Source organism: Coregonus clupeaformis, chromosome 36, assembly GCF_020615455.1.
Source record: "Coregonus clupeaformis isolate EN_2021a chromosome 36, ASM2061545v1, whole genome shotgun sequence".
NCBI lineage: Eukaryota > Metazoa > Chordata > Actinopteri > Salmoniformes > Salmonidae > Coregonus > Coregonus clupeaformis.
In genome coordinates this window covers 32,473,067-32,498,257 of record NC_059227.1, presented here as the reverse complement: position 1 = coordinate 32,498,257, position 25,191 = coordinate 32,473,067, and the positions used below count along the sequence as shown (strand labels likewise).

At 44.2% G+C, this 25,191-nt stretch overlaps 1 protein-coding gene across 3 annotated transcripts in view; it reads left to right on the top strand.

Moving 5' to 3' along the window:
• LOC121552680 (glutamate receptor ionotropic, kainate 2-like) overlaps positions 1 to 25,191 on the top strand; it is a 179,270-nt gene that overhangs the window by 56,825 nt on the left and 97,254 nt on the right. For 2 of the 3 annotated variants that reach the window (XM_045211364.1, XM_045211366.1), the window contains exons 4-6: positions 11,436 to 11,617; positions 12,309 to 12,362; positions 14,093 to 14,266. In XM_045211364.1, coding sequence (XP_045067299.1) covers positions 11,436 to 11,617; positions 12,309 to 12,362; positions 14,093 to 14,266 — 410 coding nt within the window. The remainder of the gene's footprint in view (positions 1 to 11,435; positions 11,618 to 12,308; positions 12,363 to 14,092; positions 14,267 to 25,191) is intronic. The other variant, XM_045211365.1, reaches the window with a different exon arrangement.

The window sequence follows — 25,191 nt, the reverse complement described above, 5'->3', positions numbered from 1 at the left end:
ATAATAGTACAATTGGTTAGAGGGCTGTAAAACGGCAGCCATCTTCTTCCGGCGCTGTTCCTGTCGATATTTCATACCGTTGAGTACCGTGATCATTTTTAGGCTTACGGCGTCATCAGCTTTAGAGAGAGGAGGACATACAGTGGGGGGAAAAAGTATTTAGTCAGCCACCAATTGTGCAAGTTCTCCCACTTAAAAAGATGAGAGAGGCCTGTAATTTTCATCATAGGTACACGTCAACTATGACAGACAAAATGAGAATTTTGCATTGTAGGATTTTTAATGAATTTATTTGCAAATGATGGTGGAAAATAAGTATTTGGTCAATAACAAAAGTTTCTCAATACTTTGTTATATACCCTTTGTTGGCAATGACACAGGTCAAACGTTTTCTGTAAGTCTTCACAAGATTTTCACACACTGTTGCTGGTATTTTGGCCCATTCCTCCATGCAGATCTCCTCTAGAGCTGTGATGTTTTGGGGCTGTCGCTGGGCAACACGGACTTTCAACTCCCTCCAAAGATTTTCTATGGGGTTGAGATCTGGAGACTGGCTAGGCCACTCCAGGACCTTGAAATGCTTCTTACGAAGCCACTCCTTCGTTGCCCGGGCGGTGTGTTTGGGATCATTGTCATGCTGAAAGACCCAGCCACGTTTCATCTTCAATGCCCTTGCTGATGGAAGGAGGTTTTCACTCAAAATCTCCCTTTGCAGAAAAACAGCCCCAAAGCATGATGTTTCCACCCCCATGCTTCACAGTAGGTATGGTGTTCTTTGGATGCAACTTAGCATTCTTTGTCCTCCAAACACGACGAGTTGAGTTTTTACCAAAAAGTTATAATTTGGTTTCATCTGACCATATGACATTCTCCCAATCCTCTTCTGGATCATCCAAATGCACTCTAGCAAACTTCAGACGGGCCTGGACATGTACTGGCTTAAGCAGGGGGACACGTCTTGCACTGCAGGATTTGAGTCCCTGGCGGCGTAGTGTGTTACTGATGGTAGGCTTTGTTACTTTGGTCCCAGCTCTCTGCAGGTCATTCACTAGGTCCCCCCGTGTGGTTCTGGGATTTTTGCTCACCGTTCTTGTGATCATTTTGACCCCACGGGGTGAGATCTTGCGTGGAGCCCCAGATCGAGGGAGATTATCAGTGGTCTTGTATGTCTTCCATTTCCTAATAATTGCTCCCACAGTTGATTTCTTCAAACCAAGCTGCTTACCTATTGCAGATTCAGTCTTCCCAGCCTGGTGCAGGTCTACAATTTTGTTTCTGGTGTCCTTTGACAGCTCTTTGGTCTTGGCCATAGTGGAGTTGAGATTTTGTATCACTGGCCTACATACAATACCCCATAATGTCAAAGTGAATTATGTTTTTTTAAATGTTTACCCACAAAACACCAATCTCAACGTCAACAGTGAAGAGGCGACTCCGGGATGCTGACCTTCTAGGCAGTGCAAAGAAAATATGATATGGCTTTTTCTTTGCAACTCTGCCTAGAAGGTCAGCATCCCGGAGTCACCTCTTCACTGTTGACGTTGAGACTGGTGTTTTGTGTGTACTATTTAATGAAGTTGCCAGTTGAGGACCTGTGAGTCGTCTGTTTCTCAAACTAGACACTCTAATGTATTTGTCCTCTTGCTCAGTTGTGCACCGGGGCCTCCCACTCGTCTTTCTATTCTGGTTAGAGCCAGTTTGCGCTGTTCTGTGAAGGGAGTAGTACACAGCGTTGTACGAGATCTTCAGTTTCTTGGCAATTTCTCACATGGAGTAGCCTTCATTTCTCCGAACAAGAATAGACTGACGAGTTTCAGAAGAATGCTCTTTGTTTCTGGCCATTTTGAGCCTGTAATTGAACCCACAATTGCTGATGCTCCAGATACTCAACTAGTCTCAAGAAGGACAGTTTTATTGCTTCTTTAATCAGCACAACAGTTTTCAGCTGTGCTAACACAATTGCAAAAGGGTTTTCTAATGACCAATTAGCCTTTTAAAATGATAAACTTGGATTAGCAAACACAACGTGGCATTGGAACACATTACTGATGGTTGCTGATAATGGGCCTCTGAACGCCTATGTAGATATTCTATTAAAAATCAGCCGTTTCCAGCTACAATAGCCATTTACAACATTAACAATGTCTACACTGTATTTCTGATCAATTTGATGTTATTTTAATGGACAAAAAAATTGCTTTTCTTTCGAAAACAAGGACATTTCTAAGTGACCCCAAACTTTTGAACGGTAGTGTATGTAAATCCGATATTTCAGAATTTTCATTTTTTATAAATGTACAAACATTTCTAAAATCATGTTTTCACTTTGTCATTCACTTTGGTATTGTGTGTAGATTGGTGAGAAAAAAATGACAATTTAATCCATTTTGAATTCAGGATGTAACACAAAATGTGGAGTAAGTCAAGGGGTATGAATACTTTCTGAAGGCACTATATATATTTTTCAACCATTTTCCATCTTAGAAATTAGGCATAAGTAAAGGCTTTGATTTCTGGACAAATAGATAGGAAAGGCTTAGAAAACAACTACCAGAAAAAGCCTTAAAAGGAAAATACATCAAAACACAATCATGTTGAGGTAAGGACCTCTGCCAACTACAATGAACAAAAATATAAACGCAACATGCAACAATTTCAAAGATTTTACTGAGTTACAGTTCATATAAGGAAATCAGTCAATTGAAATACATTCATTAGGCCCTAATCGATGGATTTCACATGACTGGGAATACAGATGTGCATCTATTGGTCATAGATAAAAAGTAGGGACGTGGATCAGAAAACCAGTCAGTATCTGGTGTGACCACCATTTGCCTCATGCAGCGCGACACATCTCCTTCGCATAGAGTGGATCAGGCTGTTGAGTGTGACCTGTGGAATGTTGTCCCACTCCTCATCAATGGCTGTGCAAAGTTGCTGCATATTGGCGGGAACTGGAACACGCTGTCGTACACGTCGATCCAGAGCATCCCAAACATGCTCAATGGGTGTCATGTATGGTGAGTATGCAGGCCATGGAAGAACTGGGACATTTTCAGCTTCTAGGAATCGTGTACAGATCCTTGCGACATGGGGCCGTGCATTATCATGCTGAAACATGAAGTGATGGCGGCGGATGAATGGCACGACAATGGGCCTCAGAATCTAGTCACGGTGTCTCTGTGCATTGAAATTGCCATAGATAAAATGCAATTGTGTTCATTGTCCGTAGCTTATGCCTGCCCATACATACAGTACCAGTCAAACGTTTGGACACACCTACTCATTTCAGGGGTTTTCTTTATTTTTACTATTTTCTACATTGTAGAATAATAGTGAAGACATCAAAAACTATGAATAACACATATGGAATCATGTAGTAACCCAAAAAGTTTTAAACAAATCAAATTATATTTAATATTTGAGATTCTTCAAAATAGCCACCCTTTGCATTGATGACAACTTCTCTGGCAGACATTCCAGCAGTCAACATGCCAATTGAATGCTCCCTCAGAACTTGAGACATTTTTGGCATTGTGTTGTGTGACAAAACGGCACATTTTAGAGTGGCCTTTTATTGTCCCCAGCACAAGGTGCACCCGTGTAATGATTGTGCTGTTTAATCAGCTTCTTGATATGCCACACTTGTCGGGTGGATTATCTTGGCAAAGGAGAAATGCTCACTATCAGGGATGTAAACAAATGACCAGTGACTCAGCCCCCGGAATAGGGTCAGAGGCAGAGAATCCCAGTGGAGAGAGGGGAGCTGGCCAGGCAGAGACAGCAAGGGCGGTTCGTCGCTCCAGTGCCTTGCCATTCACCTTCGTAACCCTGGGCCAGACTACACTCAATCATAGGACCTACTGAAGAGATGAGTCTTCAGTAAAGACTTAAAGGTCGAGACCGAGTCTGCATCTCTCACATGGATAGGCAGACCATTCCATAAAAATGGAGCGCTATAGGAGAAAGCCCTGCTGCAGCTGTTTGCTTAGAAATTCTAGGGACAATAAGGAGACCTGCGTCTTGTGACCGTAGCGTACGTGTAGGAATGTACGGCAGGACCAAATCGGAGAGATAGGTAGGAGCAAGCCCATGATTTGTAGGTTAGCAATAAAACTAGCACTGGAGTAATATTATCAAATTTTAGATTCTAGCAGCCGTGTTTAGCACTAACTGAAGTATATTTAGTGCTTTATCCGGGTATCCGGAGAGTAGAGCATTGCAGTAGTCTAATCTAGAAGTGACAATAGCATGGATTAGTTTTTCTGCATAATTTTTTGACAAAACTTTTCTGATACTTGCAACGTTACGAAGATGGAAAAAAGCTGTCCTTTATATATTCTTGATATGTTCATCAAAAGAGAGATCAGGGTCCAGAGTAACGCCGAGGTCCTTCACAGTTTTATTTGAGACGACTGTACAACCATCAAGATGAATTGTCAGATCCGACAGCAGATCTCTTTATTTCTTGGGACCTAGAACTAGCATCTCTGTTTTGTCAGAATTTAAAAGTAAAACAATTTGCCGCCATCCACTTCCTTATGTCTGAAACACAGGCTTCCAGGGTAGGCAATTTTGGGGTTTCACCATGTTTCATCAAAATGTACAGCTGCGTGTCGTCTGCATAGCAGTGAAAGTTTACATTGTGTTTCCGAATGACATCACCAAGCGGTAGAATACCCTCATCCACCTCTGGCCTACTGGCTCCCCTTCCTCTGCGGAAGCATAGTTCCCGCTCAGCCCAGTCAAAACTGTTCGCTGCTCTGGCACCCCAATGGTGGAACAAGCTCCCTCACGATGCCAGGACAGCGGAGTCACTCACCACCTTCCGGAGACATTTGAAACCCCACCTCTTTAAGGAATACCTGGGATAGGATAAAGTAATCCTTCTACCCCCCCTTAAAAAAATTAATAAATCAATAAATAAATTGTAAAGTGGTTATCCCACTGGCTATAGGGTGAATGCACCAATTTGTAAGTCGCTCTGGATAAGAGCGTCTGCTAAATGTCGTAAATGTAAATGTAAATGTAAATATATAGTGAAAACAATAGTGGTCCTAAAACGGAACCTTGAGGAACGGCGAAAGTTGCAATTGATTTGTCAGAGGACAAACCATCCATAGAGACGAACTGATATCTTTTCCGACAGATAAGATCTAAACCAGGCAAGAACTTGTCCATGTCGAGCAATTAGGGTTTCCAATCTCTCCAAACGAATGTGGTGATCGATGGTGTCAAAAGCAGCACTAAGGTCCAGTGGTGGAAAAAGTTCCCAATTGTCATACTTGAGTAAAAGTAAAAATACCTTAATAGAAGGTAAAAGTGAAAGTCACCCAGTAAAATACTACTTGAGTAAAAGTCTAAAAGTATTTGGTTTTAAATATGCTTAAGTATCAAAAGTAAATGTAATTGCTAAAATATAGTTAAGTGTCAAAAGTAAAAGTACAAGTGTAAATCATTTCAAATTCCTTATAATAAGCAAAGCAGATGGCCACATTTTCAAGTATTATTTTTTTACAGATAGCCAGGGGCACACTCCAACACTCAGACATAATTTACAAACAAAGCATGTGTTTAGTGAGTCCACCAGATCAGAGGCAGTAGGGATGACCAGGGATGTTCTCTTGAGAAGTGTGTGAATTAGACAATTTTCCTGTCCTGCTAAGCATTCAAAATGTAACGAGTGTGTCACGGAAAATGTATGGAGTAAAAAGTAAATAATTTTGTTTAGGAATGTAGTGAAGTAAAAGTAAAAGTAGTCAAAAATATAAATAGTAAAGTAAAGTACAAATACCCAAACAAACTACTTAAGTAGTACTTTAAAGTATTTTTACTGAAGTACTTTACACCACTGCTAAGGTCTAGGAGCACTAGGACAGATGCAGAGCCTTGGTCTGATGCCATTAAAAGAGTGCATTCTCAGTACAATGATGGTGTCTAAAACCAGACTGAAGCGTTTCGTATACATTATTTGTTTTCAGGAAGGCAGTGTGTTGCTGCGCAACAGCCTTTTTAAAACAAATGGAGAGGAATGGGCTGATAGTTTTTTACATTTTCTGGGTCAAGGTTTGGCTTTTTCAAGAGAGGCTTTATTACTGCCACTTTTAGTGAGTTTGGTACACATCCGGTGGATATGGAGCCGTTTATTATGTTCAACATAGGAGGGCCAAGCACAGGAAGTAGCTCTTTCAGTAGTTTAGTTGGAATAGGGTCCAGTATGCAGCTTGAAGGTTTAGAGGCCATTACTATTTTCATGAATGTGTCAAGAGATACAGGATTAAAAAACATGAGTGTCTCCATTGATCCTAGGTCCTGGCAGTTCTGTGCAGACTCAGGACAACTGAGCTTTGGAGAAATACGCAGATTCAAAGAGAAGTCCGTAATTTGCTTTCTAATGATCATGATCTTTTCATCGAATAAGTTCATGAATTCATCACTGCTGAAGTGAAAGCCATCCTCTCTTGGGGAATGCTCCTTTTTAGTTAGCTTTGTGACAGTATCAAAAATAAATGTTGGATTGTTCTTTTTCTTCTCAATTAGGTTGAAAAAATAGGATGATTAAGTAGCAGTGAGGGCTCTTCGATATTGCACGGTACTGTCTTTCCAAGCTAGTAGGAAGACTTCCAGTTGGGTGGAGCGCCATTTTCATTCCAATGTTCTGGAGGCTTGCTTCAAGGCTTGGGTATTTTCTGTATACCAGGGAGCTAGTTTCTTGTGACAAATGTTTTTAGTTTTTAGGGGTGCGACTGCATCTAGGGTATTACGCAAAGTTACATTTAGATCCTCAGTTAGGTGGTTAACCGATTTTTGTACTCCGACGTCCTTGGGTAGGTGGAGGGAGTAGGAAGGCCATCTAGGAATCTTTGGGTTGTTGGAGAATTTATAGCACAGCTTTTGATGATCCTTGGTTGGGATCTGAGCAGATTATTTGTTGCGATTGCAAACATAATAAGATGGTGGTTGGATAGTCCAGGATAATGAGGAAAAACATTTAGATCCACAATATTTATTCCACGGGACAAAGCTAGATCCAGGGAATGACTGTGGCAATGAGTAGGTCAGGAGACATGTTGGACAAAACCCACTGAACCTTTTGGAGTGGGTTGTGGACTTTTCCATGTGAATATTATTCCTTGTGCCTTTTAATTCCATTACCAAATACCCACATATCTTTAAGGTATTTTTAAATTTCTCTTCCTCATGAGGTTCACAGAAGTTCACAGAAGTAACAAGTAATGGCAGACCTACCAATTAGTTAGTGATTTTACAATTTTGGTTATTAATTTTTAAAATGAATTATTAAAACTTGTAATTCCATTACCAAATCAGGTAACGGAATTACCAAAAACATCAGTAGCGGAATTACTGCAACTGAATTGGCTGCAATGGGAAATCATAATAGTCACAAATCACATTTGGGTCTCCTGCTACTGTCCTCCCGTCCACTGGCATACTGTTATGTTCAGCTCATAACTGTTTTCTTTGTGTTTCTATCATCGGTCCTGTGTGGCTCAGTTGGTAGATCATGGCCCTTGTAACACCAGAGTTGTGGGTTCGATTCCCATGGGGGACCAGTATGAAAATGTATGCACTCACTACTGTAAGTCGCTCCGGATAAGAGTGTCTGCTAAAATGTAAATCTGGTGGTCAAACCAAGAGAGTTAAAATAGTCTGTCTGGGCAACCGCTCCCCATGAGCCCACTCTCTCTCCATTTACTGTAACCAGCTTACTCACCCACTGAGCACCGCCGGACATCCATGAGAGTTGAAATTTGTTTAATCCACCCTGTTAATGTCCACAGACGGACCGGACTGGGCCAAATCTGAACCTGTCATAGACGAATGTGGCACAAGTTTGGATAGTACAGTATATTGTACTGTACTGAACTACTCTCTACTGTACTGAACTCTACTACACTGTCCTGAATTATTATTTACTGTACTGAACTGTACTATTCTGAACTCTGCTCTGCTCTGTTGTATTGTATACACTGTACTCTACTGTGCTCTGCTCTGTTGTATTGTACTGCACTGTACTCTACTGTGCTCTGCTCTGCTGTGCTCTGCTGTGATGTCCAAACTTGTGAAACATGAGGAGAATAATTATGCATTTCTGTGTAGCACAGATCAGGGACCCATGATGTAATTCCGTTACCGTAATTCCTTTACCGGATGTAAATCCATTTCACTTACTGTAGCTCAATAACCAAAATAGATTTTTTCAAACTCAAGGTGCCATGTCATAGCTGACACCCCATTCTTTCTGCAGACATCTTTGATTCTTATTTTGGAGCAGATTCTTAACACACACAAACATTTGAAAACTTGGCCACATTAAAACCTGAGAGATTTTACCCTGATTTCGTTACCAAAGTTTGCATCTGCACCGTTCTTCAACTAATTTAGTTTTAGCAAATTTTTCTGTGGAAATTTTTTAAAGTATTTATTGTGCATGGAGTTGTATGGCTTGTTCAACTTTGAAATCAATGGCTTTTGTTTGGTATACATTTTAAAGTGAAAGAAAACTGAGTCAAAGAGTAATTCCGTTACTTGCCCACCTCTTTTTACTACATTGGGGACATGAGGTGTCTTACCCTGAATCACAAATTGATCCCTAACCCCTACTGGCCTTTCAGAGGGACATATGGAACCAGTACCCTTTTGCTTACAACTATTAAATCCGGTTCGTTCCACACAAGTGCATTGGGGTTAGGGGTTGATTAGGGATTCTTACCTTTTACACTCTTAGAAATAAAGGTGCTATCTAGAAACTAAAAGGGTTCTTCGGCTGTCCCCATAGCATTAGAGAACCCTTTGAATATCCCTTTTTGGTTCCAGGTAGAACCCTTTTGAGTTCCATGTAAAACCCTTTCCACAGAGGGTTGGAACCCAAAAGAGTTTTACCTGGAACCAAAAAGGGTTCTCCTATGGGGACAGCCGAAGAACCCTTTTGGAACCCTTTTTTCTAAGACTGTACCATGAGCTGGTAGATTCAATAAGACCTAATGACCATAATAAATTGACCATCAGGATTCTCCTTCAAACAAATGGCTTGTGATAGGGTGACTGCCTCAGTAAATGCTAATACCTTCTCTGACCATGTCTCTGTCACACACATTTCTCTTTGCCGAGAGCCGCGACTGTATTAACCTTGGCTAAGGTCACAGTAAATGGTCCAACTCACCGTCCACTACAATGAGTCATCTAATTGGCCACTGTTCTACTCCTCCTCTTTTGATGTGTCCCAAATGGCACGGTATTTTCTATGTAGTGCACTACTTTTGACCAGGGCCCATAGGGCTCTTAAGGGAATATGGTTCCATTTGGGATGCAACCATCATCACTCCCACCACAACAACAACTCCCACTGGCATGTATTGATTCCCCCACAAAGGATTCTGAGGGAGGTGTTAGAGGTTCTTTAAGGGTAGGGTCACAACCAGGTCAGCCTGGCAGTTTCCTCCTCCTTAGTGTAACACACCACCTCCAACTCTCACAGTGACAGACACACACACACACGCACGCACACACGCACGCACACACACACACACACACACACACACACACACACACACACACACACACACACACACACACACACACACACACACACACACACACACACACACACACGCACACACACACAGAGATACAGACACAGACACACACACCTTTGGTTTGTAATCACACATCTTCATGCTCCAGGACATTCTCTGATTGGAGTCTATCTGACGTCTGGCGGGAAGAACTATCGGAGGGGATAAAATATTCACACACAGCTGTCTGAGGATCAACGTTATCCACAGCCCCACAAACATTGGCCCTGACAGTGTTTCCCAAACACTGCTCTCCCCCAGAACGATTTTCCGCTTAACGCCTCCCAAGTGTCTGTACGGACCAAAACAGAGAAGGGACAGATGGCCCGGAGTAGGGATCTTCTGGGATTACCCCGGAGTAGGGATCTTCTGGGATTACCCCGGAGTAGGGATCTTCTGGGATTACCCCGGAGTAGGGATCTTCTGGGATTACTTTAGGCGAAGATCCTGGTGTTTGGAATACCTCCCTCCCTCCCTCCCTCCCTCACACAACTGCAGTATGTACTTCCAAGTCGAAAGGACACATTCCTCATTCCTATTGCGCAGCAATCCTTAATAAAACTCCCAAAACGCCCGGACTCAGAGTAAAACCATTAAATTGCTCACACAGCACTTCGTCCCAAAGAAAAAGGGCTGAGCAGTCCTAACGTGCTTCTTCAAAAAAACCTTCTTCTCTCTCCCTCTCCCACCTACCCCCATCCATTTCTACACCCATGACAAGTAATCATTTCTACCATAAATCCAGTAGATTTCTTTCATTCCAAGGCTCAGAAGTCCTCGGCAGAAGCGAAAAACTAATTGTAATCTCAGAGCGTCTCTCTGAGATGTTTCTACCGGAGTGCCGGTGGAAAAAGGAAAGTTGGAGATTGTGGCTCAATATGAAAAAGTGGTATGGTTACACTCCCTAGGGGGAAGTGGTCAGGCAAACAGAGGCTCACATCAGAACAGAACCTTCGGAAGGAGAGAGAGAGAGAGAATGGATTGACTTTCCCCACACTATCAGATTTAAGTCATTCCACTCTAGAGTAGAGAGTACTGTGTGAATTAGCATTTTTAAGGTGCGTCTGGGATGCAGCTTGACTTCTGCTGGAGTAAAGTGCTTTTTGGTGTATGCATTGAGTTGGTGCAAAGCTCTGTTGGCAGTTCTGCAGAACTGTATCATGGGTGGTATTCTGACTTGCCTCAAAATAAAATGTTGCAAATTCCCCATTGACACGATTGAATGATTTGCCTTCGATCAGAAGAGTCAGAATACAAGTGATAGAGGTCAAGTGGGAGTGGGAGAATCAGATCAACTATGGAATAGAGAGCCATGTATTTGGGCTTTTTCACTGAAAAGACTTCCCAGCAAACCGGGAACATTCACAGGACATTAGCTGACATTCATATTAAGTTCTAGTTATGGTTTTATCAAAAATTAGGATGATAAATAATGTTTTTGATAACAAAATGTTAATTAAATATCCTTGGAATGTTCTCCTAACATTCACTAAAATGTTGTGCTCAACATCTGTAACTACCACCACAGAACATTCCCCTAAGGTTGTTATTAGGTTTCCAAGTAACGTAATAACAACATTTGTTCTGGGAACGTTCTTGCAACATCAAGATAAACAAACATTGTATAATCATCAGCACAACTGGACAGTTTTTGTGTTATTATAACTTTTTGGGCAACCTAATGAATGTTCTGGGAATGTTCACAGAACCAATTTTGGTTTGCTGGGTTGTATCTGAACTGTATGCCTTACCAATGGCGCGCTTATATTCATTTCCATTCCATACACATTTTTCAAATCCGTGTCACTCTTGTATAATGTGTACATTTTTGGTCTGCAGGTCTTATTCGGTTGCAGGAGCTGATCAAGGCGCCATCCCGATACAACATTCGTTTGAAGATCCGACAGTTGCCGGCAGAGACCAAGGATGCCAAGCCACTTCTGAAAGAGATGAAGAAAGCAAAGGAGTTCCACGTGATCTTTGACTGCGGCCATGAAATGGCTGCCTGGATCCTGAAACAGGTCAGTTAGGTCTTTCAAAAGCATTTTGAAATCAAGAGACATGTTGTACTTTGTTATTCTTGGACTTTGTTAGATTTCTTTATATGAATTAGCTCCAGAAGGATGAGTCACTCATTGAATAGTTATTACTTATACTATGGTTTAAGGTCCAGCACCATCATTCAATTCCTTTGGTAATTAAATTCCTTTTTATCTGAAACCGACTCATTTGGATATTTAATTTTCCTAGTTTATCTCCTTTTAAAATATTACAGTTCTATTACTGTGCTTCCATAATGGATGCTCTATGCCACAAAAAAGTTTTAATTAGCAACTCTGCCTCTGCTCGCAGGCATGTTTGAGACATTATGATTAAACTCTGCCACATTCTTAATGAGAAGTGTGCATATCCGTCACCAAAATACCCTTTTTCGGGCAGAGTAGATGTCATGTGTTCAGTTTGCTAATTATATACAGCATGGCCACCAACATGGCCTCTTAATGTGTGCTGAATCATGACACTGAAAAATGTCACTGATTATCTGCTCTGTGTGTTGCCAAAAATACATAAAACGTTAATAGGAAATTCACCAAATGTGTTTAGCATATTGACTTATCTAATTTGTCCAAAAATGTCTTTACTCTGCACTCACACATGCTGTATATTTTTGTTGGCACTTTGACCATAGTCAGTATTGTGGTTTTCCGACAGGCTCTAGCCATGGGAATGATGACAGAGTACTACCACTACATCTTCACCACCCTGGTACGTTCACCGACACCTTACAGCTATAGACGGGTTGGTTGCACCGAGGCGTGTGCAACTATGGGGCAAAACAGACAGGTTTGGCTTAGATTGTTGACAACATGGAAACTATATTTAGTCTCCAATGTTTATTGAAAACATAAATACATTTGCACAATGAACACTTGTTATCTCTCAAATACATTGTTACAGTTGTTGGTTAGCTAGCTAGTGAAATTGAGCCATATTAGCATAGACACGACATCAATCAAAACACCTCAAAACAAGACATGGTATCAAGAACAAGATGAAACTAGCTGAAATGAGCAACCTACGATTCCCCACATGGCAGTTTCTTGTCATTGTTGGTAGCTATCTGGCCATCCAGAATCACAACAACACACAGACTTCATGCCCCATTGAAGCATGCCCATTGCTTTTGGAACGTTGTCAGCTAACCCGTCTATAATGAGTTTTTGTCCTGATCGATACGGTGTCCATATTAGGAAGGTATCCATGAAAGTTGCAGATGCGTGATGCGGTCCTAATATGGACACCGTAGGTATCACATTATCATATTCTTTATATTGCCACTTAAATACTTGGTCCTGGTGGCAATTAATACATCTATAATGTGTTATAGAAGTTACTGTTCATAAATGTCGAAAACATTTATAGACAAAACCCTTTAAAGACAGTATCTATTCCAGGGTTGAAAATGATTATAGCTGTCTAAGTATCAGTCTAAACTTTTTATTTGATACCGTTTTGTTCCCTCTCTACCCTTCCCCAATCTGTTGTCCAAAAGCCTCCAAGAGTTTTGATCACGGAAAACAAAAGCTGTTCGGTATGCTCGTCTATTCTGATTTAAGTTCTCCAAAGTTATTTTGATCCATCCACTACAAAGAGGCCTGCTGTTCTCACTGGATGAAAAGCCTGTCTTTCCTGGATGGAGAGAGAGAATGCGAGACTCAGAGCGTACATAACAGCTCAGACAGTAAGAGGCTATTACCGTTTCGGTACATTATGACCCTGACAACAACTGGGCCTGTTGTGCTGTTTGGAACATTATGGATAAGGTTAGGACAAGGGTAGAGAAAGACTGTTGTTATGGGCAAAGACTGTTGTTATGGGCAAACAGTAAATAGAGCAGCGATTGTAGGGCTGTTTCAGAGGCAGGCTGTTACTTGTTAGTCTGGGCTTCTGCCTGTTCCAACAACATAGGTCAGTTTGGCAAGGAAGTGGCGGTAGTGCTGGCCAATGCTGCAATACAACTGGTATCCAGGGCCCTTAGAGGAATGTACACTTATACAACCCATAGACGTCTGCCTTCATAAGCCAGACGTGTGGCTCGTTTGACGATTGTGATGTCCTTTCACTTCCAACATGATAGATGGCAACGCACCAAGGCCCTGCCTGGTAACCTTGAAAACGTTAGCTTAATCAAGGCCGCTGCCTCGGCAACGAGATGAAATGCCTCCTGAAAATACTTCAGAATGTACCCCGGTAATCTCTCTCGCCGTTAAATCTGGCTCCCGAACGCAGCTTTAATTTATCGGTAAAGTGAGAACAGGTGCGTGGTCAGCACTCTAGAATCAATTATGGGCAATTAATGATCTCCTTGCATCTCAATATACGGATACAATCCCTATATAGAATGAGTAATACCATACAACACTAATTAACTGTGATTTACATGTTTATTTTTATGAAGTATAAACATATGAACAAGGCCATTTTTGTTATTTTAGGACCTTTTCGCCCTGGATATGGAGCCGTATCGGTACAGCGGAGTCAACATGACGGGTTTCCGGATCCTAAACACGGAAAACTCTCAGGTGTCGTCGATCATCGAGAAGTGGTCCATGGAACGCCTACAAGCCCCTCCCAAACCGGACTCGGGCCTACTGGATGGATTCATGACGGTATGGTTGAAACTGCTTACAGCTTCCTTATGCTGTGCATGCATAAACAAACATTTATACCCCTCGTGTCTCAATCACCAAATCGATATTGTAAATTATATTGCTACATTTATCATGTGTTGTGATTTTTCTAGTACAGACATTTTCTAAGCCATTGTGTATGGAATGGTCAATTTTAGATCCATGGTACATCCATGAAGCAATGAAATGTACAATATATGAATGTAATTAAATAGTTACTGGGTAACAGGGCAGGATGGCCGGGGCTTTAGCACAGGTGAGAGGCTCTCTGGGAGGGCATCGAGGCTGGGCAATAGCCCATTGTCTGGAGCTTTGGGCCTGGAGTTCCTGGGTCTAAATGTTCTCTAATGAGACTGTGTGGATGGTAATGGCCCTTTCTCTGCACTCCTTCACTTGCCTCCTCTCTCCCTCTATCTGCCGGGAACCCTGCCAAAATATGACAATCTGTCAGTGTGCGCAGAGAGAGCGAGAGAGCAAATTGGACGGAAATGATGGCCTCTGCTTTATTTCTTGGGCGCCGTCCAAAAAAGCCAGCGACGATGAGGTGATTTGAAAGTGAAAAAACATAAGTGGAGCTCAGGCATGGTCATTCAAGGTCTCTCTGTATCCATTTGTCTGAAACCGCCTATTATTTAATTTTGCTGGGATGATACGAAGTCTCCGGGGAGATGTATGCCTGTGTTTTTCTGTTTGGTGTCTCTTTCCTGTCTGTTTCCTCTGTCTGGGTATAAGATGGCAGTAAATCCATGGTGAATCTTCACAGAGACAGATGCAATGAGAAACGCAGTAACACAATGTCAGAGACACAATGGGCATATATGCTTATGAATTGAAATGCACAAGGCGCCATATGATGACATGTTCTTAATGGAAGCCCTACATTAGAGTACATGCATGTCAAACATTGTCTAAATAGTTATTCAAAGCAAAGACACTGTAGGCCCTATAAGTATTTCTTAAATATTATAATCCAATGCACTGCATTCATTTGGTGTAGCAATCTGCTCTGATGTCTTGCCAGAGAAACCCCTATTGCTACATACGGGAAGCATACCACCCCTAAAACAATGGCACATGTTTTCTTTCAATTCTCCTAGGCTTATACACGAGATAAAACAACAACATGATGATGATGATCATGATTCATGTATGCAAGGATTAATGAAATGCACAGAGGTTAAATGCTGGATTATGTTTTTCTTTATTTCCGTAAATTAATGTAATGTTGGATGATTTATTAAGCATGAATCATTTTGTCCGCAGCTATAACGCATATTGACATATCTCACCAGACTAGAACTTCTGCTAAATAATAAATAATACTGTCCAATGGGCTCTGTACAAGGCTTGATAAACTACTTCATTAGGGTGTTCTATTTATAAACCAGTGATATATTCAACAATGATATACTGTATCCCACCATGTCTGCAGCCCAAATGGCATACTATTCCCTATATAGTTCCATGGCATACTATTCCAATGATTCCAATAGTATGGTAATGATACAAACCTGTTTGCACTTGAAAGAAAATCAAGCACTTGTTTTGTTTGAACAGATTTTTTTCACTTTTGTAGTTTATTTGTTTGTTTTTTGTAGTTTATTAATTGGACTGTGTTTATGAGAAATAGGATGTCACATTCGATAGCAGTTCTTCTTCTGTTTTATAAATTTTTCTTTTCATTTTTGTTTCTTACAATTATTTTTACAATACTTACACACAAAATGTAAGACACAGAAATAACACTGCTCTATTCAATCCAAATCCAAATCTTTCAAAAACATGAAAGACACATGGTACCCATTTTCTTGGTTGGGTCCTTGCATATAACATCCTTTCAGTGGTATATATTTTGCTTCCGAAAGAGAAATAGGAATCGAATAGAATAGGAATAGAAAATATTGTGTGCGCAAGTAGCCTTCTGCAATCTAGAAGGAATCAGTAAATAAGGAATGAACCAAAGGAAATGTACAGAACAAGCTTATATGACCTTCCAAAGTATCCCATTCTCCACAATACAGAGTGTCTGTCACATTCTATTTATATGGTCCGTCAAGCATCCCTAGCGCTTCTCTCTATCCAGTGACCAGGCAACAGTTGTGTAGCAGATGGTTGCCAGGATAACGCCCTCCCAGGGTCACGTTGTGGTGTCATGGATGATTAATAGACTGGAATAGAAGGAGGATGTCTATGGTCAGTGTCAGTAAAACATGCAGTGTTTGCATCACTATACTGGCCCCTGAATGAATACAGTACACTGTATAATCACACTGAGTTGCCTGGGTTGGTCCAACAGTGTCTGAATCAAATCTGTATAATTAGCTTTGTGTATACTGTATCTACTCAGCCTGGACTAGAAGCACACACACAAAAGCACAAAGGAGCATGCAAACACACACACACACACACATTAATTTTGTTTGGCAGAATGTCATGTTTCGATATTTATGACACATATGAATGCGTATTAAGAGCAGGGATACTAATTAGACCAACTTGTGTGTGTGTTTGAGTGTGTGTGTGTGTTGGAGTGTGTGTGTGTGTGTGTGTGTGTGTACATGCACGTATGTGTGTGTGAGCTTGTATATGTGTGTATAGTGAATTATGATGCCACATTATTCTCCAGCTACTGTTAGTGTCCCTCAGTGCTCTCAAACCTGAAAACAACACAGACAAGTGCACCATGCTAATGAGGTGAAACACTTAGCGGGCTAAACGACTACAATAAAACCACATAGGGCTACTCTATAAAAACCTGGCAACTGCACCGTCAAATCAACTACATTGCATTGGCTACTTACTTAAAATGGTGTATTTACACATACCACGATATAGATAACATTGCTCCTTTTCCCTCCCTAAGTTGTTACTGTGTGTGTGTGTGTGTGTGTCTGTGTGTGTGTAGCCTCGTAAGAAAAACACAATGTTCCGCCAGTCTGAGCAACAGCTAGCACCTCACCCAGTACATACAGATGGCAGGAGGGAGGGAGAGAGAGAGAGGGGAGGGGGGTGAGAGAGAGGTGGGAGAGAGAGTGGGGAGAAAGAGTGGGGGAGAGAGAGAGAGAGAGGGGGGAAGAAAGAGAGAGAGAGGGGTGGGGGGAGGTGGGAGAGAGAGTGGGGAGAGAGAGTTGGGAGAGAGAGTGGGGAGCGAGAGAGAGAGAGGGGGTGAGAGAGAGAGGGGGGAGAAAGAGGGAGGGAGAGAGAGGGGGGGAGAGAGAGGTGGGGAGAGAGAGTTGGGAAGAGAGAGTGGGGAGTGAGAGAGAGAGAGGGGGGAGAGAGGTGGGAGAAAGAGTGGGGGAGAGAGAGAGAGAGAGAGGGGGGAAGAAAGAGAGAGAGAGGGGTGGGGGGGGAGGTGGGAGAGAGAGTGGGGAGAGAGAGTTGGGAGAGAGAGTGGGGAGCGAGAGAGAGAGGGGGGTGGAGAGAGAGAGGGGGAGAAAGAGGGAGGGAGAGAGAGGGGGGAGAGAGAGGTGGGGAGAGAGAGTTGGGAAGAGAGAGAGGGGAGTGAGAGAGAGAGAGGGGGGAGAGAGAGGTGGGAGAAAGAGTGGGGAGAGAGAGAGAGAGAGGGGGGAAGAAAGAGAGAGAGAGGGGTGGTGGGGGGGGTGGGAGAGAGAGTGGGGAGAGAAAGAGGCTAGCTGCTAGCTCCCATACTCTCCATCCCTCCATCCAAGGCCTTGGGCCCTCATGCAGCAACAGTTTTGGGGGAAATGGAACACGGCGCTACGGTTGCCATGGCAACTCAAGCTCCGTTACTCTGAGTCCGACCCAAGCCCACCCCCTAGCTGTCGGGCTACACAACGGCATGGGGATGTGTGTTGGATCTCCAAACCAGGATAAGCTTCACACAGGGTTGTTTTCGGCCATTAAGGTTCCTGTGATGCGGCTCCTCTGATCCCAGTTGGCAGAGGAGAGCCTTTTAAAGTGAGCGACTGTGGAGAGAAGACACGCTCTGCCCTGTGCCGGGCGCCACCAGCTGGGCTTGGCAGAGCATCAACGTTATTAGTGGCACACGCACCGTGCTCCAGAGAACCTTTGTGAGACAGAGAGAGAGACAGACAGAGACAGAGAGGCAGAGTGAGAGAGGAGAGAGAGAGAGAGAGAGAAAATAGAAACCTTAGTCATCTTAGTATGCTGCACCAGGCAAACAGGTGTTACAAAATACAGTATCAAAGAGAATACCAAAGCATCACCCCTCCCTTCACACACACACACACACACACACACTCCTCAAAGAGAGTATTTTATTTTGTATTTTATTTCACCTTTATTTAACCAGGTAAGCCAGTTGAGAACAAGTTCTCATTTACAACTGCGACCTGGCCAAGATAAAGCAAAGCAGTGCGATAAAAACAACACAGAGTTACATATGGGGTAAAACAAAACATAAAGTCAAAAATACCACGGAAAATATACATACAGTGTGTGCAAATGTAGCAAGTTATGGAGGTAAGGCAATAAATAGCCCTTAGTGCAAAATAATTACAATTGGTATTAACACTGGAATGATAGATGTGCAAGAGATTATGTGCAAATAGAGATGCTGGGGTGCAAAAGAGCAAAATAAATAACAATATGGGGATGAGGTAGTTGGGTGGGCTAATTTCAGAAGGGCTGTGTACAGGTGCAGTGATCGGTAAGGTGCTCTGACAACTGATGCTTAAAGTTAGTGAGGGAGATAAGAGTCTCCAGCTTCAGAGATTTTTGCAGTTCATTCCAGTCATTGGCAGCAGAGAACTGGATGGAATGGCGGCCAAAGGAGGTGTTGGCTTTGGGGATGACCAGTGAGATATACCTGCTGGAGCGCATACTACGGGTGGGTGTTGCTATGGTGACCAATGAGCTAAGATAAGGCGGAGATTTGCCTAGCAGTGATTTATAGATGGCCTGGAGCCAGTGTGTTTGGCGACGAATATGTAGTGAGGACCAGCCAACAAGAGCGTACAGGTCACAGTGGTGGGTAGTATATGGGGCTTTGGTGACAAAACGGATGGCACTGTGATAGACTACATCCAATTTGCTGAGTAGAGTGTTGGAGGCTATTTTGTAAATGACATCGCCGAAGTCAAGGATCGGTAGGATAGTCAGTTTTACGAGGGGCATGTTTGGCAGCATGAGTGAAGGAGGCTTTGTTGCGAAATAGGAAGCCGATTCTAGATTTAACTTTGGATTGGAGATGCTTAATGTGAGTCTGGAAGGAGAGTTTACAGTCTAACCAGACACCTAGGTATTTGTAGTTGTCCACATACTCTAGGTCAGACCCGTCGAGAGTAGTGATTCTAGTCGGGTGGGCGGGTAACAGCAGCGTTCGATTGAAGAGCATGCATTTAGTTTTACTAGCGTTTAAGAGCAGTTGGAGGCAACGGAAGGAGTGTTGTATGGCATTGAAGCTCGTTTGGAGGTTTGTTAACACAGTGTCCAACGAAGGGCCAGATGTATACAAAATGGTGTCGTCTGCGTAGAGGTGGATCGGAGAATCACCAGCAGCAAGAGCAACATCATTGATATACACAGAGAAAAGAGTCGGCCCAAGAATTGAACCCTGTGGCACCCCCATAGAGACTGCCATAGGTCCAGACAACAGGCCCTCCGATTTGACACATTGAACTCTATCTGAGAAGTAGTTGGTGAACCAGGCGAGGCAGTCATTTGAGAAACCAAGGCTATTTAGTCTGCCAATAAGAATGCGGTGGTTGACAGAGTCGAAAGCCTGGGCCAGGTCGATGAAGACGGCTGCACAGTACTGTCTATTATCGATCGCGGTTATAATATCGTTTAGGACCTTAAGCGTGGCTGAGGTGCACCCATGACCAGCTCGGAAACCGGATTGCATAGCGGAGAAGGTACGGTGGGATTTGAAATGGTCGGTGATCTGTTTGTTAACTTGGATTTCAAAAACTTTCGAAAGGCAGGGCAGGATGGATATACAGTGGGGGGAAAAAGTATTTAGTCAGCAACCAATTGTGCATGTTCTCCCACTTAAAAAGATGATAAAGGCCTGTAATTTTCATCATAGGTACACGTCAACTATGACAGACAAATTGAGAAAAAAAAATCCAGAAAATCACATTGTAGGATTTTCAATAAATATATTTGCAAATTATGGTGGAAAATAAGTATTTGGTCACCTACAAACAACCAAGATTTCTGGCTCTCACAGACCTGTAACTTCTTCTTTAAGAGGCTCCTCTGTCCTCCACTCGTTACCTGTATTAATGGCACCTGTTTGAACTTGTTATCAGTATAAAAGACACCTGTCCACAACCTCAAACAGTCACACTCCAAACTACACTGTGGCCAAGACCAAAGAGCTGTCAAAGGACACCAGAAACAAAATTGTAGACCTGCACCAGGCTGGGAAGACTGAATCTGCAATAGGTAAGCAGCTTGGTTTGAATAAATCAACTGTGGGAGCAATTATTAGGAAATGGAAGACATACAAGACCACTGATAATCTCCCTCGATCTGGGGCTCCACGCAAGATCTCACCCCCCAGAACCACACGGGGGGACCTAGTGAATGACCTGCAGAGAGCTGGGACCAAAGTAACAAAGCCTACCATCAGTAACACACTACGCCGCCAGGGACTCAAATCCTGCAGCGCCAGACGTGTCCCCCTGCTTAAGCCAGTACATGTCCAGGCCCGTCTGAAGTTTGCTAGAGTGCATTTGGATGATCCAGAAGAGGATTGGGAGAATGTCATATGGTCAGATGAAACCAAAATATTACTTTGGTAAAAACTCAACTCGTCGTGTTTGGAGGACAAAGACACCATACCTACTGTGAAGCATGGGGGTGGAAACATCATGCTTTGGGGTTGTTTTTCTGCAAAGGGACCAGGACGACTGATCCGTGTAAAGGAAAGAATGAATGGGGCCATGTATCGTGAGATTTTGAGTGAAAACCTCCTTCCATCAGCAAGGGCATTGAAGATGAAACGTGGCTGGGTCTTTCAGCATGACAATGATCCCAAACACACCGCCCGGGCAACGAAGGAGTGGCTTCGTAAGAAGCATTTCAAGGTCCTGGAGTGGCCTAGCCAGTCTCCAGATCTCAACCCCATAGAAAATCTTTGGAGGGAGTTGAAAGTCCGTGTTGCCCAGCGACAGCCCCAAAACATCACTGCTCTAGAGGAGATCTGCATGGAGGAATGGGCCAAAATACCAGCAACAAACAGTGTGTGAAAACCTTGTGAAGACTTACAGAAAACGTTTGACCTGTGTCATTGCCAACAAAGGGTATATAACAAAGTATTGAGAAACTTTTGTTATTGACCAAATACTTATTTTCCACCATCATTTGCAAATAAATTCATAAAAAATCCCTACAATACTTTTTTTCTCATTTTGTCTGTCATAGTTGACGTGTACCTATGATGAAAATTACAGGCCTCTCTCATCTTTTTAAGTGGGAGAACTTGCACAATTGGTGGCTGACTAAAAGCTTTTTTTCCCCACTGTAGGTCTGTAACAGTTTGGATCTAGAGTGTCACCCCCTTTGAAGAGGGGGATGACCGCGGCAGCTTTCAATCTCTTGGGATCTCAGACGTTACGAAAGATAGGTTGAACAGGCTAGTAATAGGTGTTGCAACAATTTCGGCGGCAATTTTTAGAAAGAAAGGGCCCAGATTGTCTAGCCCAGATGATTTGTAGGGGTCCAGATTTTGCAGCTCTTTCAGAACATCAGCTGTCTGAATTTGTGTGAAGGAATAGCGGGGGGCATGGCCAAGTTGCAGCGGAGGGTGCAGAGCTGGTGGCCGGGGTAGTGGTAGCCAGGTGGAAAGCATGGCCAGCCGTAGCAAAATGCTTGTTGAAATTCTCGATTATTGTAGATGGACTAGACCCCGGTGGAGCGGACTGCTCTGGCTCCGGAGTGGAGCAGCTGACCGGAGCTGGATCAGGCACCGGTGGAGCGGACTGCTCTGGCTCCAGAGTGGAGCAGCTGACTGGTGCCGGACCAGGCACCTGTGGAACGGGCACGGGCCTTGCCAGACTGGACACACGCACCACTGGTCTGGTGCGAGGAGCAGGCACGGGCCGGACCGGACTAGGAACCCGCACCACTGGCTTGGTGCGAGGAGCAGATACGGGCCGGGCCGGACTGGCGACACGCACCACTGGCTTGGTGCGGGGAGCAGGCACGGGCCGTACCGGACTGGGAACACGCACCACTGGTCTGGTGCCAGGAACAGGAACGGGCCGGGCCGGACTGGGAACACGCACCACTCGTCAGTGATGAGGGGTGGTCATTTGACCGCGGACCCGTTACGGACGCAGGCAATAAGGCAGTGATTGCTGAGATCCTGGTTGAAGACAGCGGAGGTGTATTTAGAGGGTAAATTAGTCAGGATTATATCTATGAGGGTGCTCATGTTTACGGATTTAGGGTTGTACCTGGTAGGTTCCTTGATAATTTGTGTGAGATTGAGGGCATCTAGTTTGGATTGTAGGATGGCTTTTACGGTTACAGAAGTCAACAAATGATAGCTCCTGGGGAGTAGGAGTGATACTGGGGGCTGCAGCGCCTGAGTTAGCCTCTACATCACCAGAGGAACAGAGGTGGACTAGAATAAGGATACGGCTAAAGGCTTTAAGAACTGGTCTTCTAGTGCGTTGGGTACAGAGAATAAAGGGGGCAGATTTCCGGGCGTTGTAGAATAGATTCAGGGCATTATGTACAGACAAGAATATGAAAGGATATGAGTACAGTGGAGGTAAACCTAAGCGTTGGGTAACAATGAAAGAGATAGCGTCACTGGAGGCACCGATTGAGCCGGTCTCGGCGTGTATGGGGGGTGGAACAAAGGAGCTATTTGAGGCAGTTTGAGAATGACTTGGGGTTCTATATTGAAATTCCCTCTGGGATTTATTCAAAGCATTAAGTTTGATTAATTAGAGAGAAATTCTCGTGACAAACAGTCACCCGCTGACAGTCCTGACTGGCCCAGAGGCATCATCAGCTCAGTAGAACAGTCACCCGCTGACAGTCCTGACTGGCCCAGAGGCATCATCAGCTCAGTAGAACAGTCACCCGCTGACAGTCCTGACTGGCCCAGAGGCATCATCAGCTCAGTAGAACAGTCACCCGCTGACAGTCCTGACTGGCCCAGAGGCATCATCAGCTCAGTAGAACAGTCACCCGCTGACAGTCCTGACTGGCCCAAAGGCATCATCAGCTCAGTAGAACAGTCACCCGCTCACAGTCCTGACTGGCCCAAAGGCATCATCAGCTCAGTAGAACAGTCACCCACTGACAGTCCTGACTGGCCCAGAGGCATCATCAGCTTAGTAGAACAGTCACCCACTGACAGTCCTGACTGGCCCAGGTGCATCATCAGATCAGTAGAACAGTCACCCGCTGACAGTCCTGACTGGCCCAGAGGCATAATCAGCTCAGTAGAACAGTCACCCGCTGACAGTCCTGACTGGCCCAGAGGCATCATCAGATCAGTAGAACAGTCACCCACTGACAGTCCTGACTGGCTCAGAGGCATCATCAGATCAGTAGAACAGTCACCCACTGACAGTCCTGACTGGCCCAGAGGCATCATCAGCTCAGTAGAACAGTCACCCGCTGACAGTCCTGACTGGCCCAGAGGCATCATCACATCAGTAGAACAGTCACCCACTGACAGTCCTGACTGGCCCAGAGGCGTCATCAGCTCAGTAGAACAGTCACCCGCTGACAGTCCTGACTGGCCCAGAGGCATCATCAGCTCAGTAGAACAGTCACCCGCTGACAGTCCTGACTGGCCCAGAGGCATCATCAGCTCAGTAGAACAGTCACCCGCTGACAGTCCTGACTGGCCCAAAGGCATCATCAGCTCAGTAGAACAGTCACCCGCTCACAGTCCTGACTGGCCCAAAGGCATCATCAGCTCAGTAGAACAGTCACCCACTGACAGTCCTGACTGGCCCAGAGGCATCATCAGCTTAGTAGAACAGTCACCCACTGACAGTCCTGACTGGCCCAGGTGCATCATCAGATCAGTAGAACAGTCACCCGCTGACAGTCCTGACTGGCCCAAAGGCATCATCAGCTCAGTAGAACAGTCACCCGCTGACAGTCCTGACTGGCCCAGAGGCATCATCAGCTCAGTAGAACAGTCACCCGCTGACAGTCCTGACTGGCCCAAAGGCATCATCAGCTCAGTAGAACAGTCACCCGCTCACAGTCCTGACTGGCCCAAAGGCATCATCAGCTCAGTAGAACAGTCACCCACTGACAGTCCTGACTGGCCCAGAGGCATCATCAGCTTAGTAGAACAGTCACCCACTGACAGTCCTGACTGGCCCAGGTGCATCATCAGCTCAGTAGAACAGTCACCCGCTGACAGTCCTGACTGGCCCAGAGGCATCATCAGCTCAGTAGAACAATCACCCGCTGACAGTCCTGACTGGCCCAAAGGCATCATCAGCTCAGTAGAACAGTCACCCGCTCACAGTCCTGACTGGCCCAAAGGCATCATCAGCTCAGTAGAACAGTCACCCACTGACAGTCCTGACTGGCCCAGAGGCATCATCAGCTTAGTAGAACAGTCACCCACTGACAGTCCTGACTGGCCCAGGTGCATCATCAGATCAGTAGAACAGTCACCCGCTGACAGTCCTGACTGGCCCAGAGGCATAATCAGCTCAGTAGAACAGTCACCCGCTGACAGTCCTGACTGGCCCAGAGGCATCATCAGATCAGTAGAACAGTCACCCACTGACAGTTCTGACTGGCTCAGAGGCATCATCAGATCAGTAGAACAGTCACCCACTGACAGTCCTGACTGGCCCAGAGGCATCATCAGCTCAGTAGAACAGTCACCCGCTGACAGTCCTGACTGGCCCAGAGGCATCATCACATCAGTAGAACAGTCACCCACTGACAGTCCTGACTGGCCCAGAGGCGTCATCAGCTCAGTA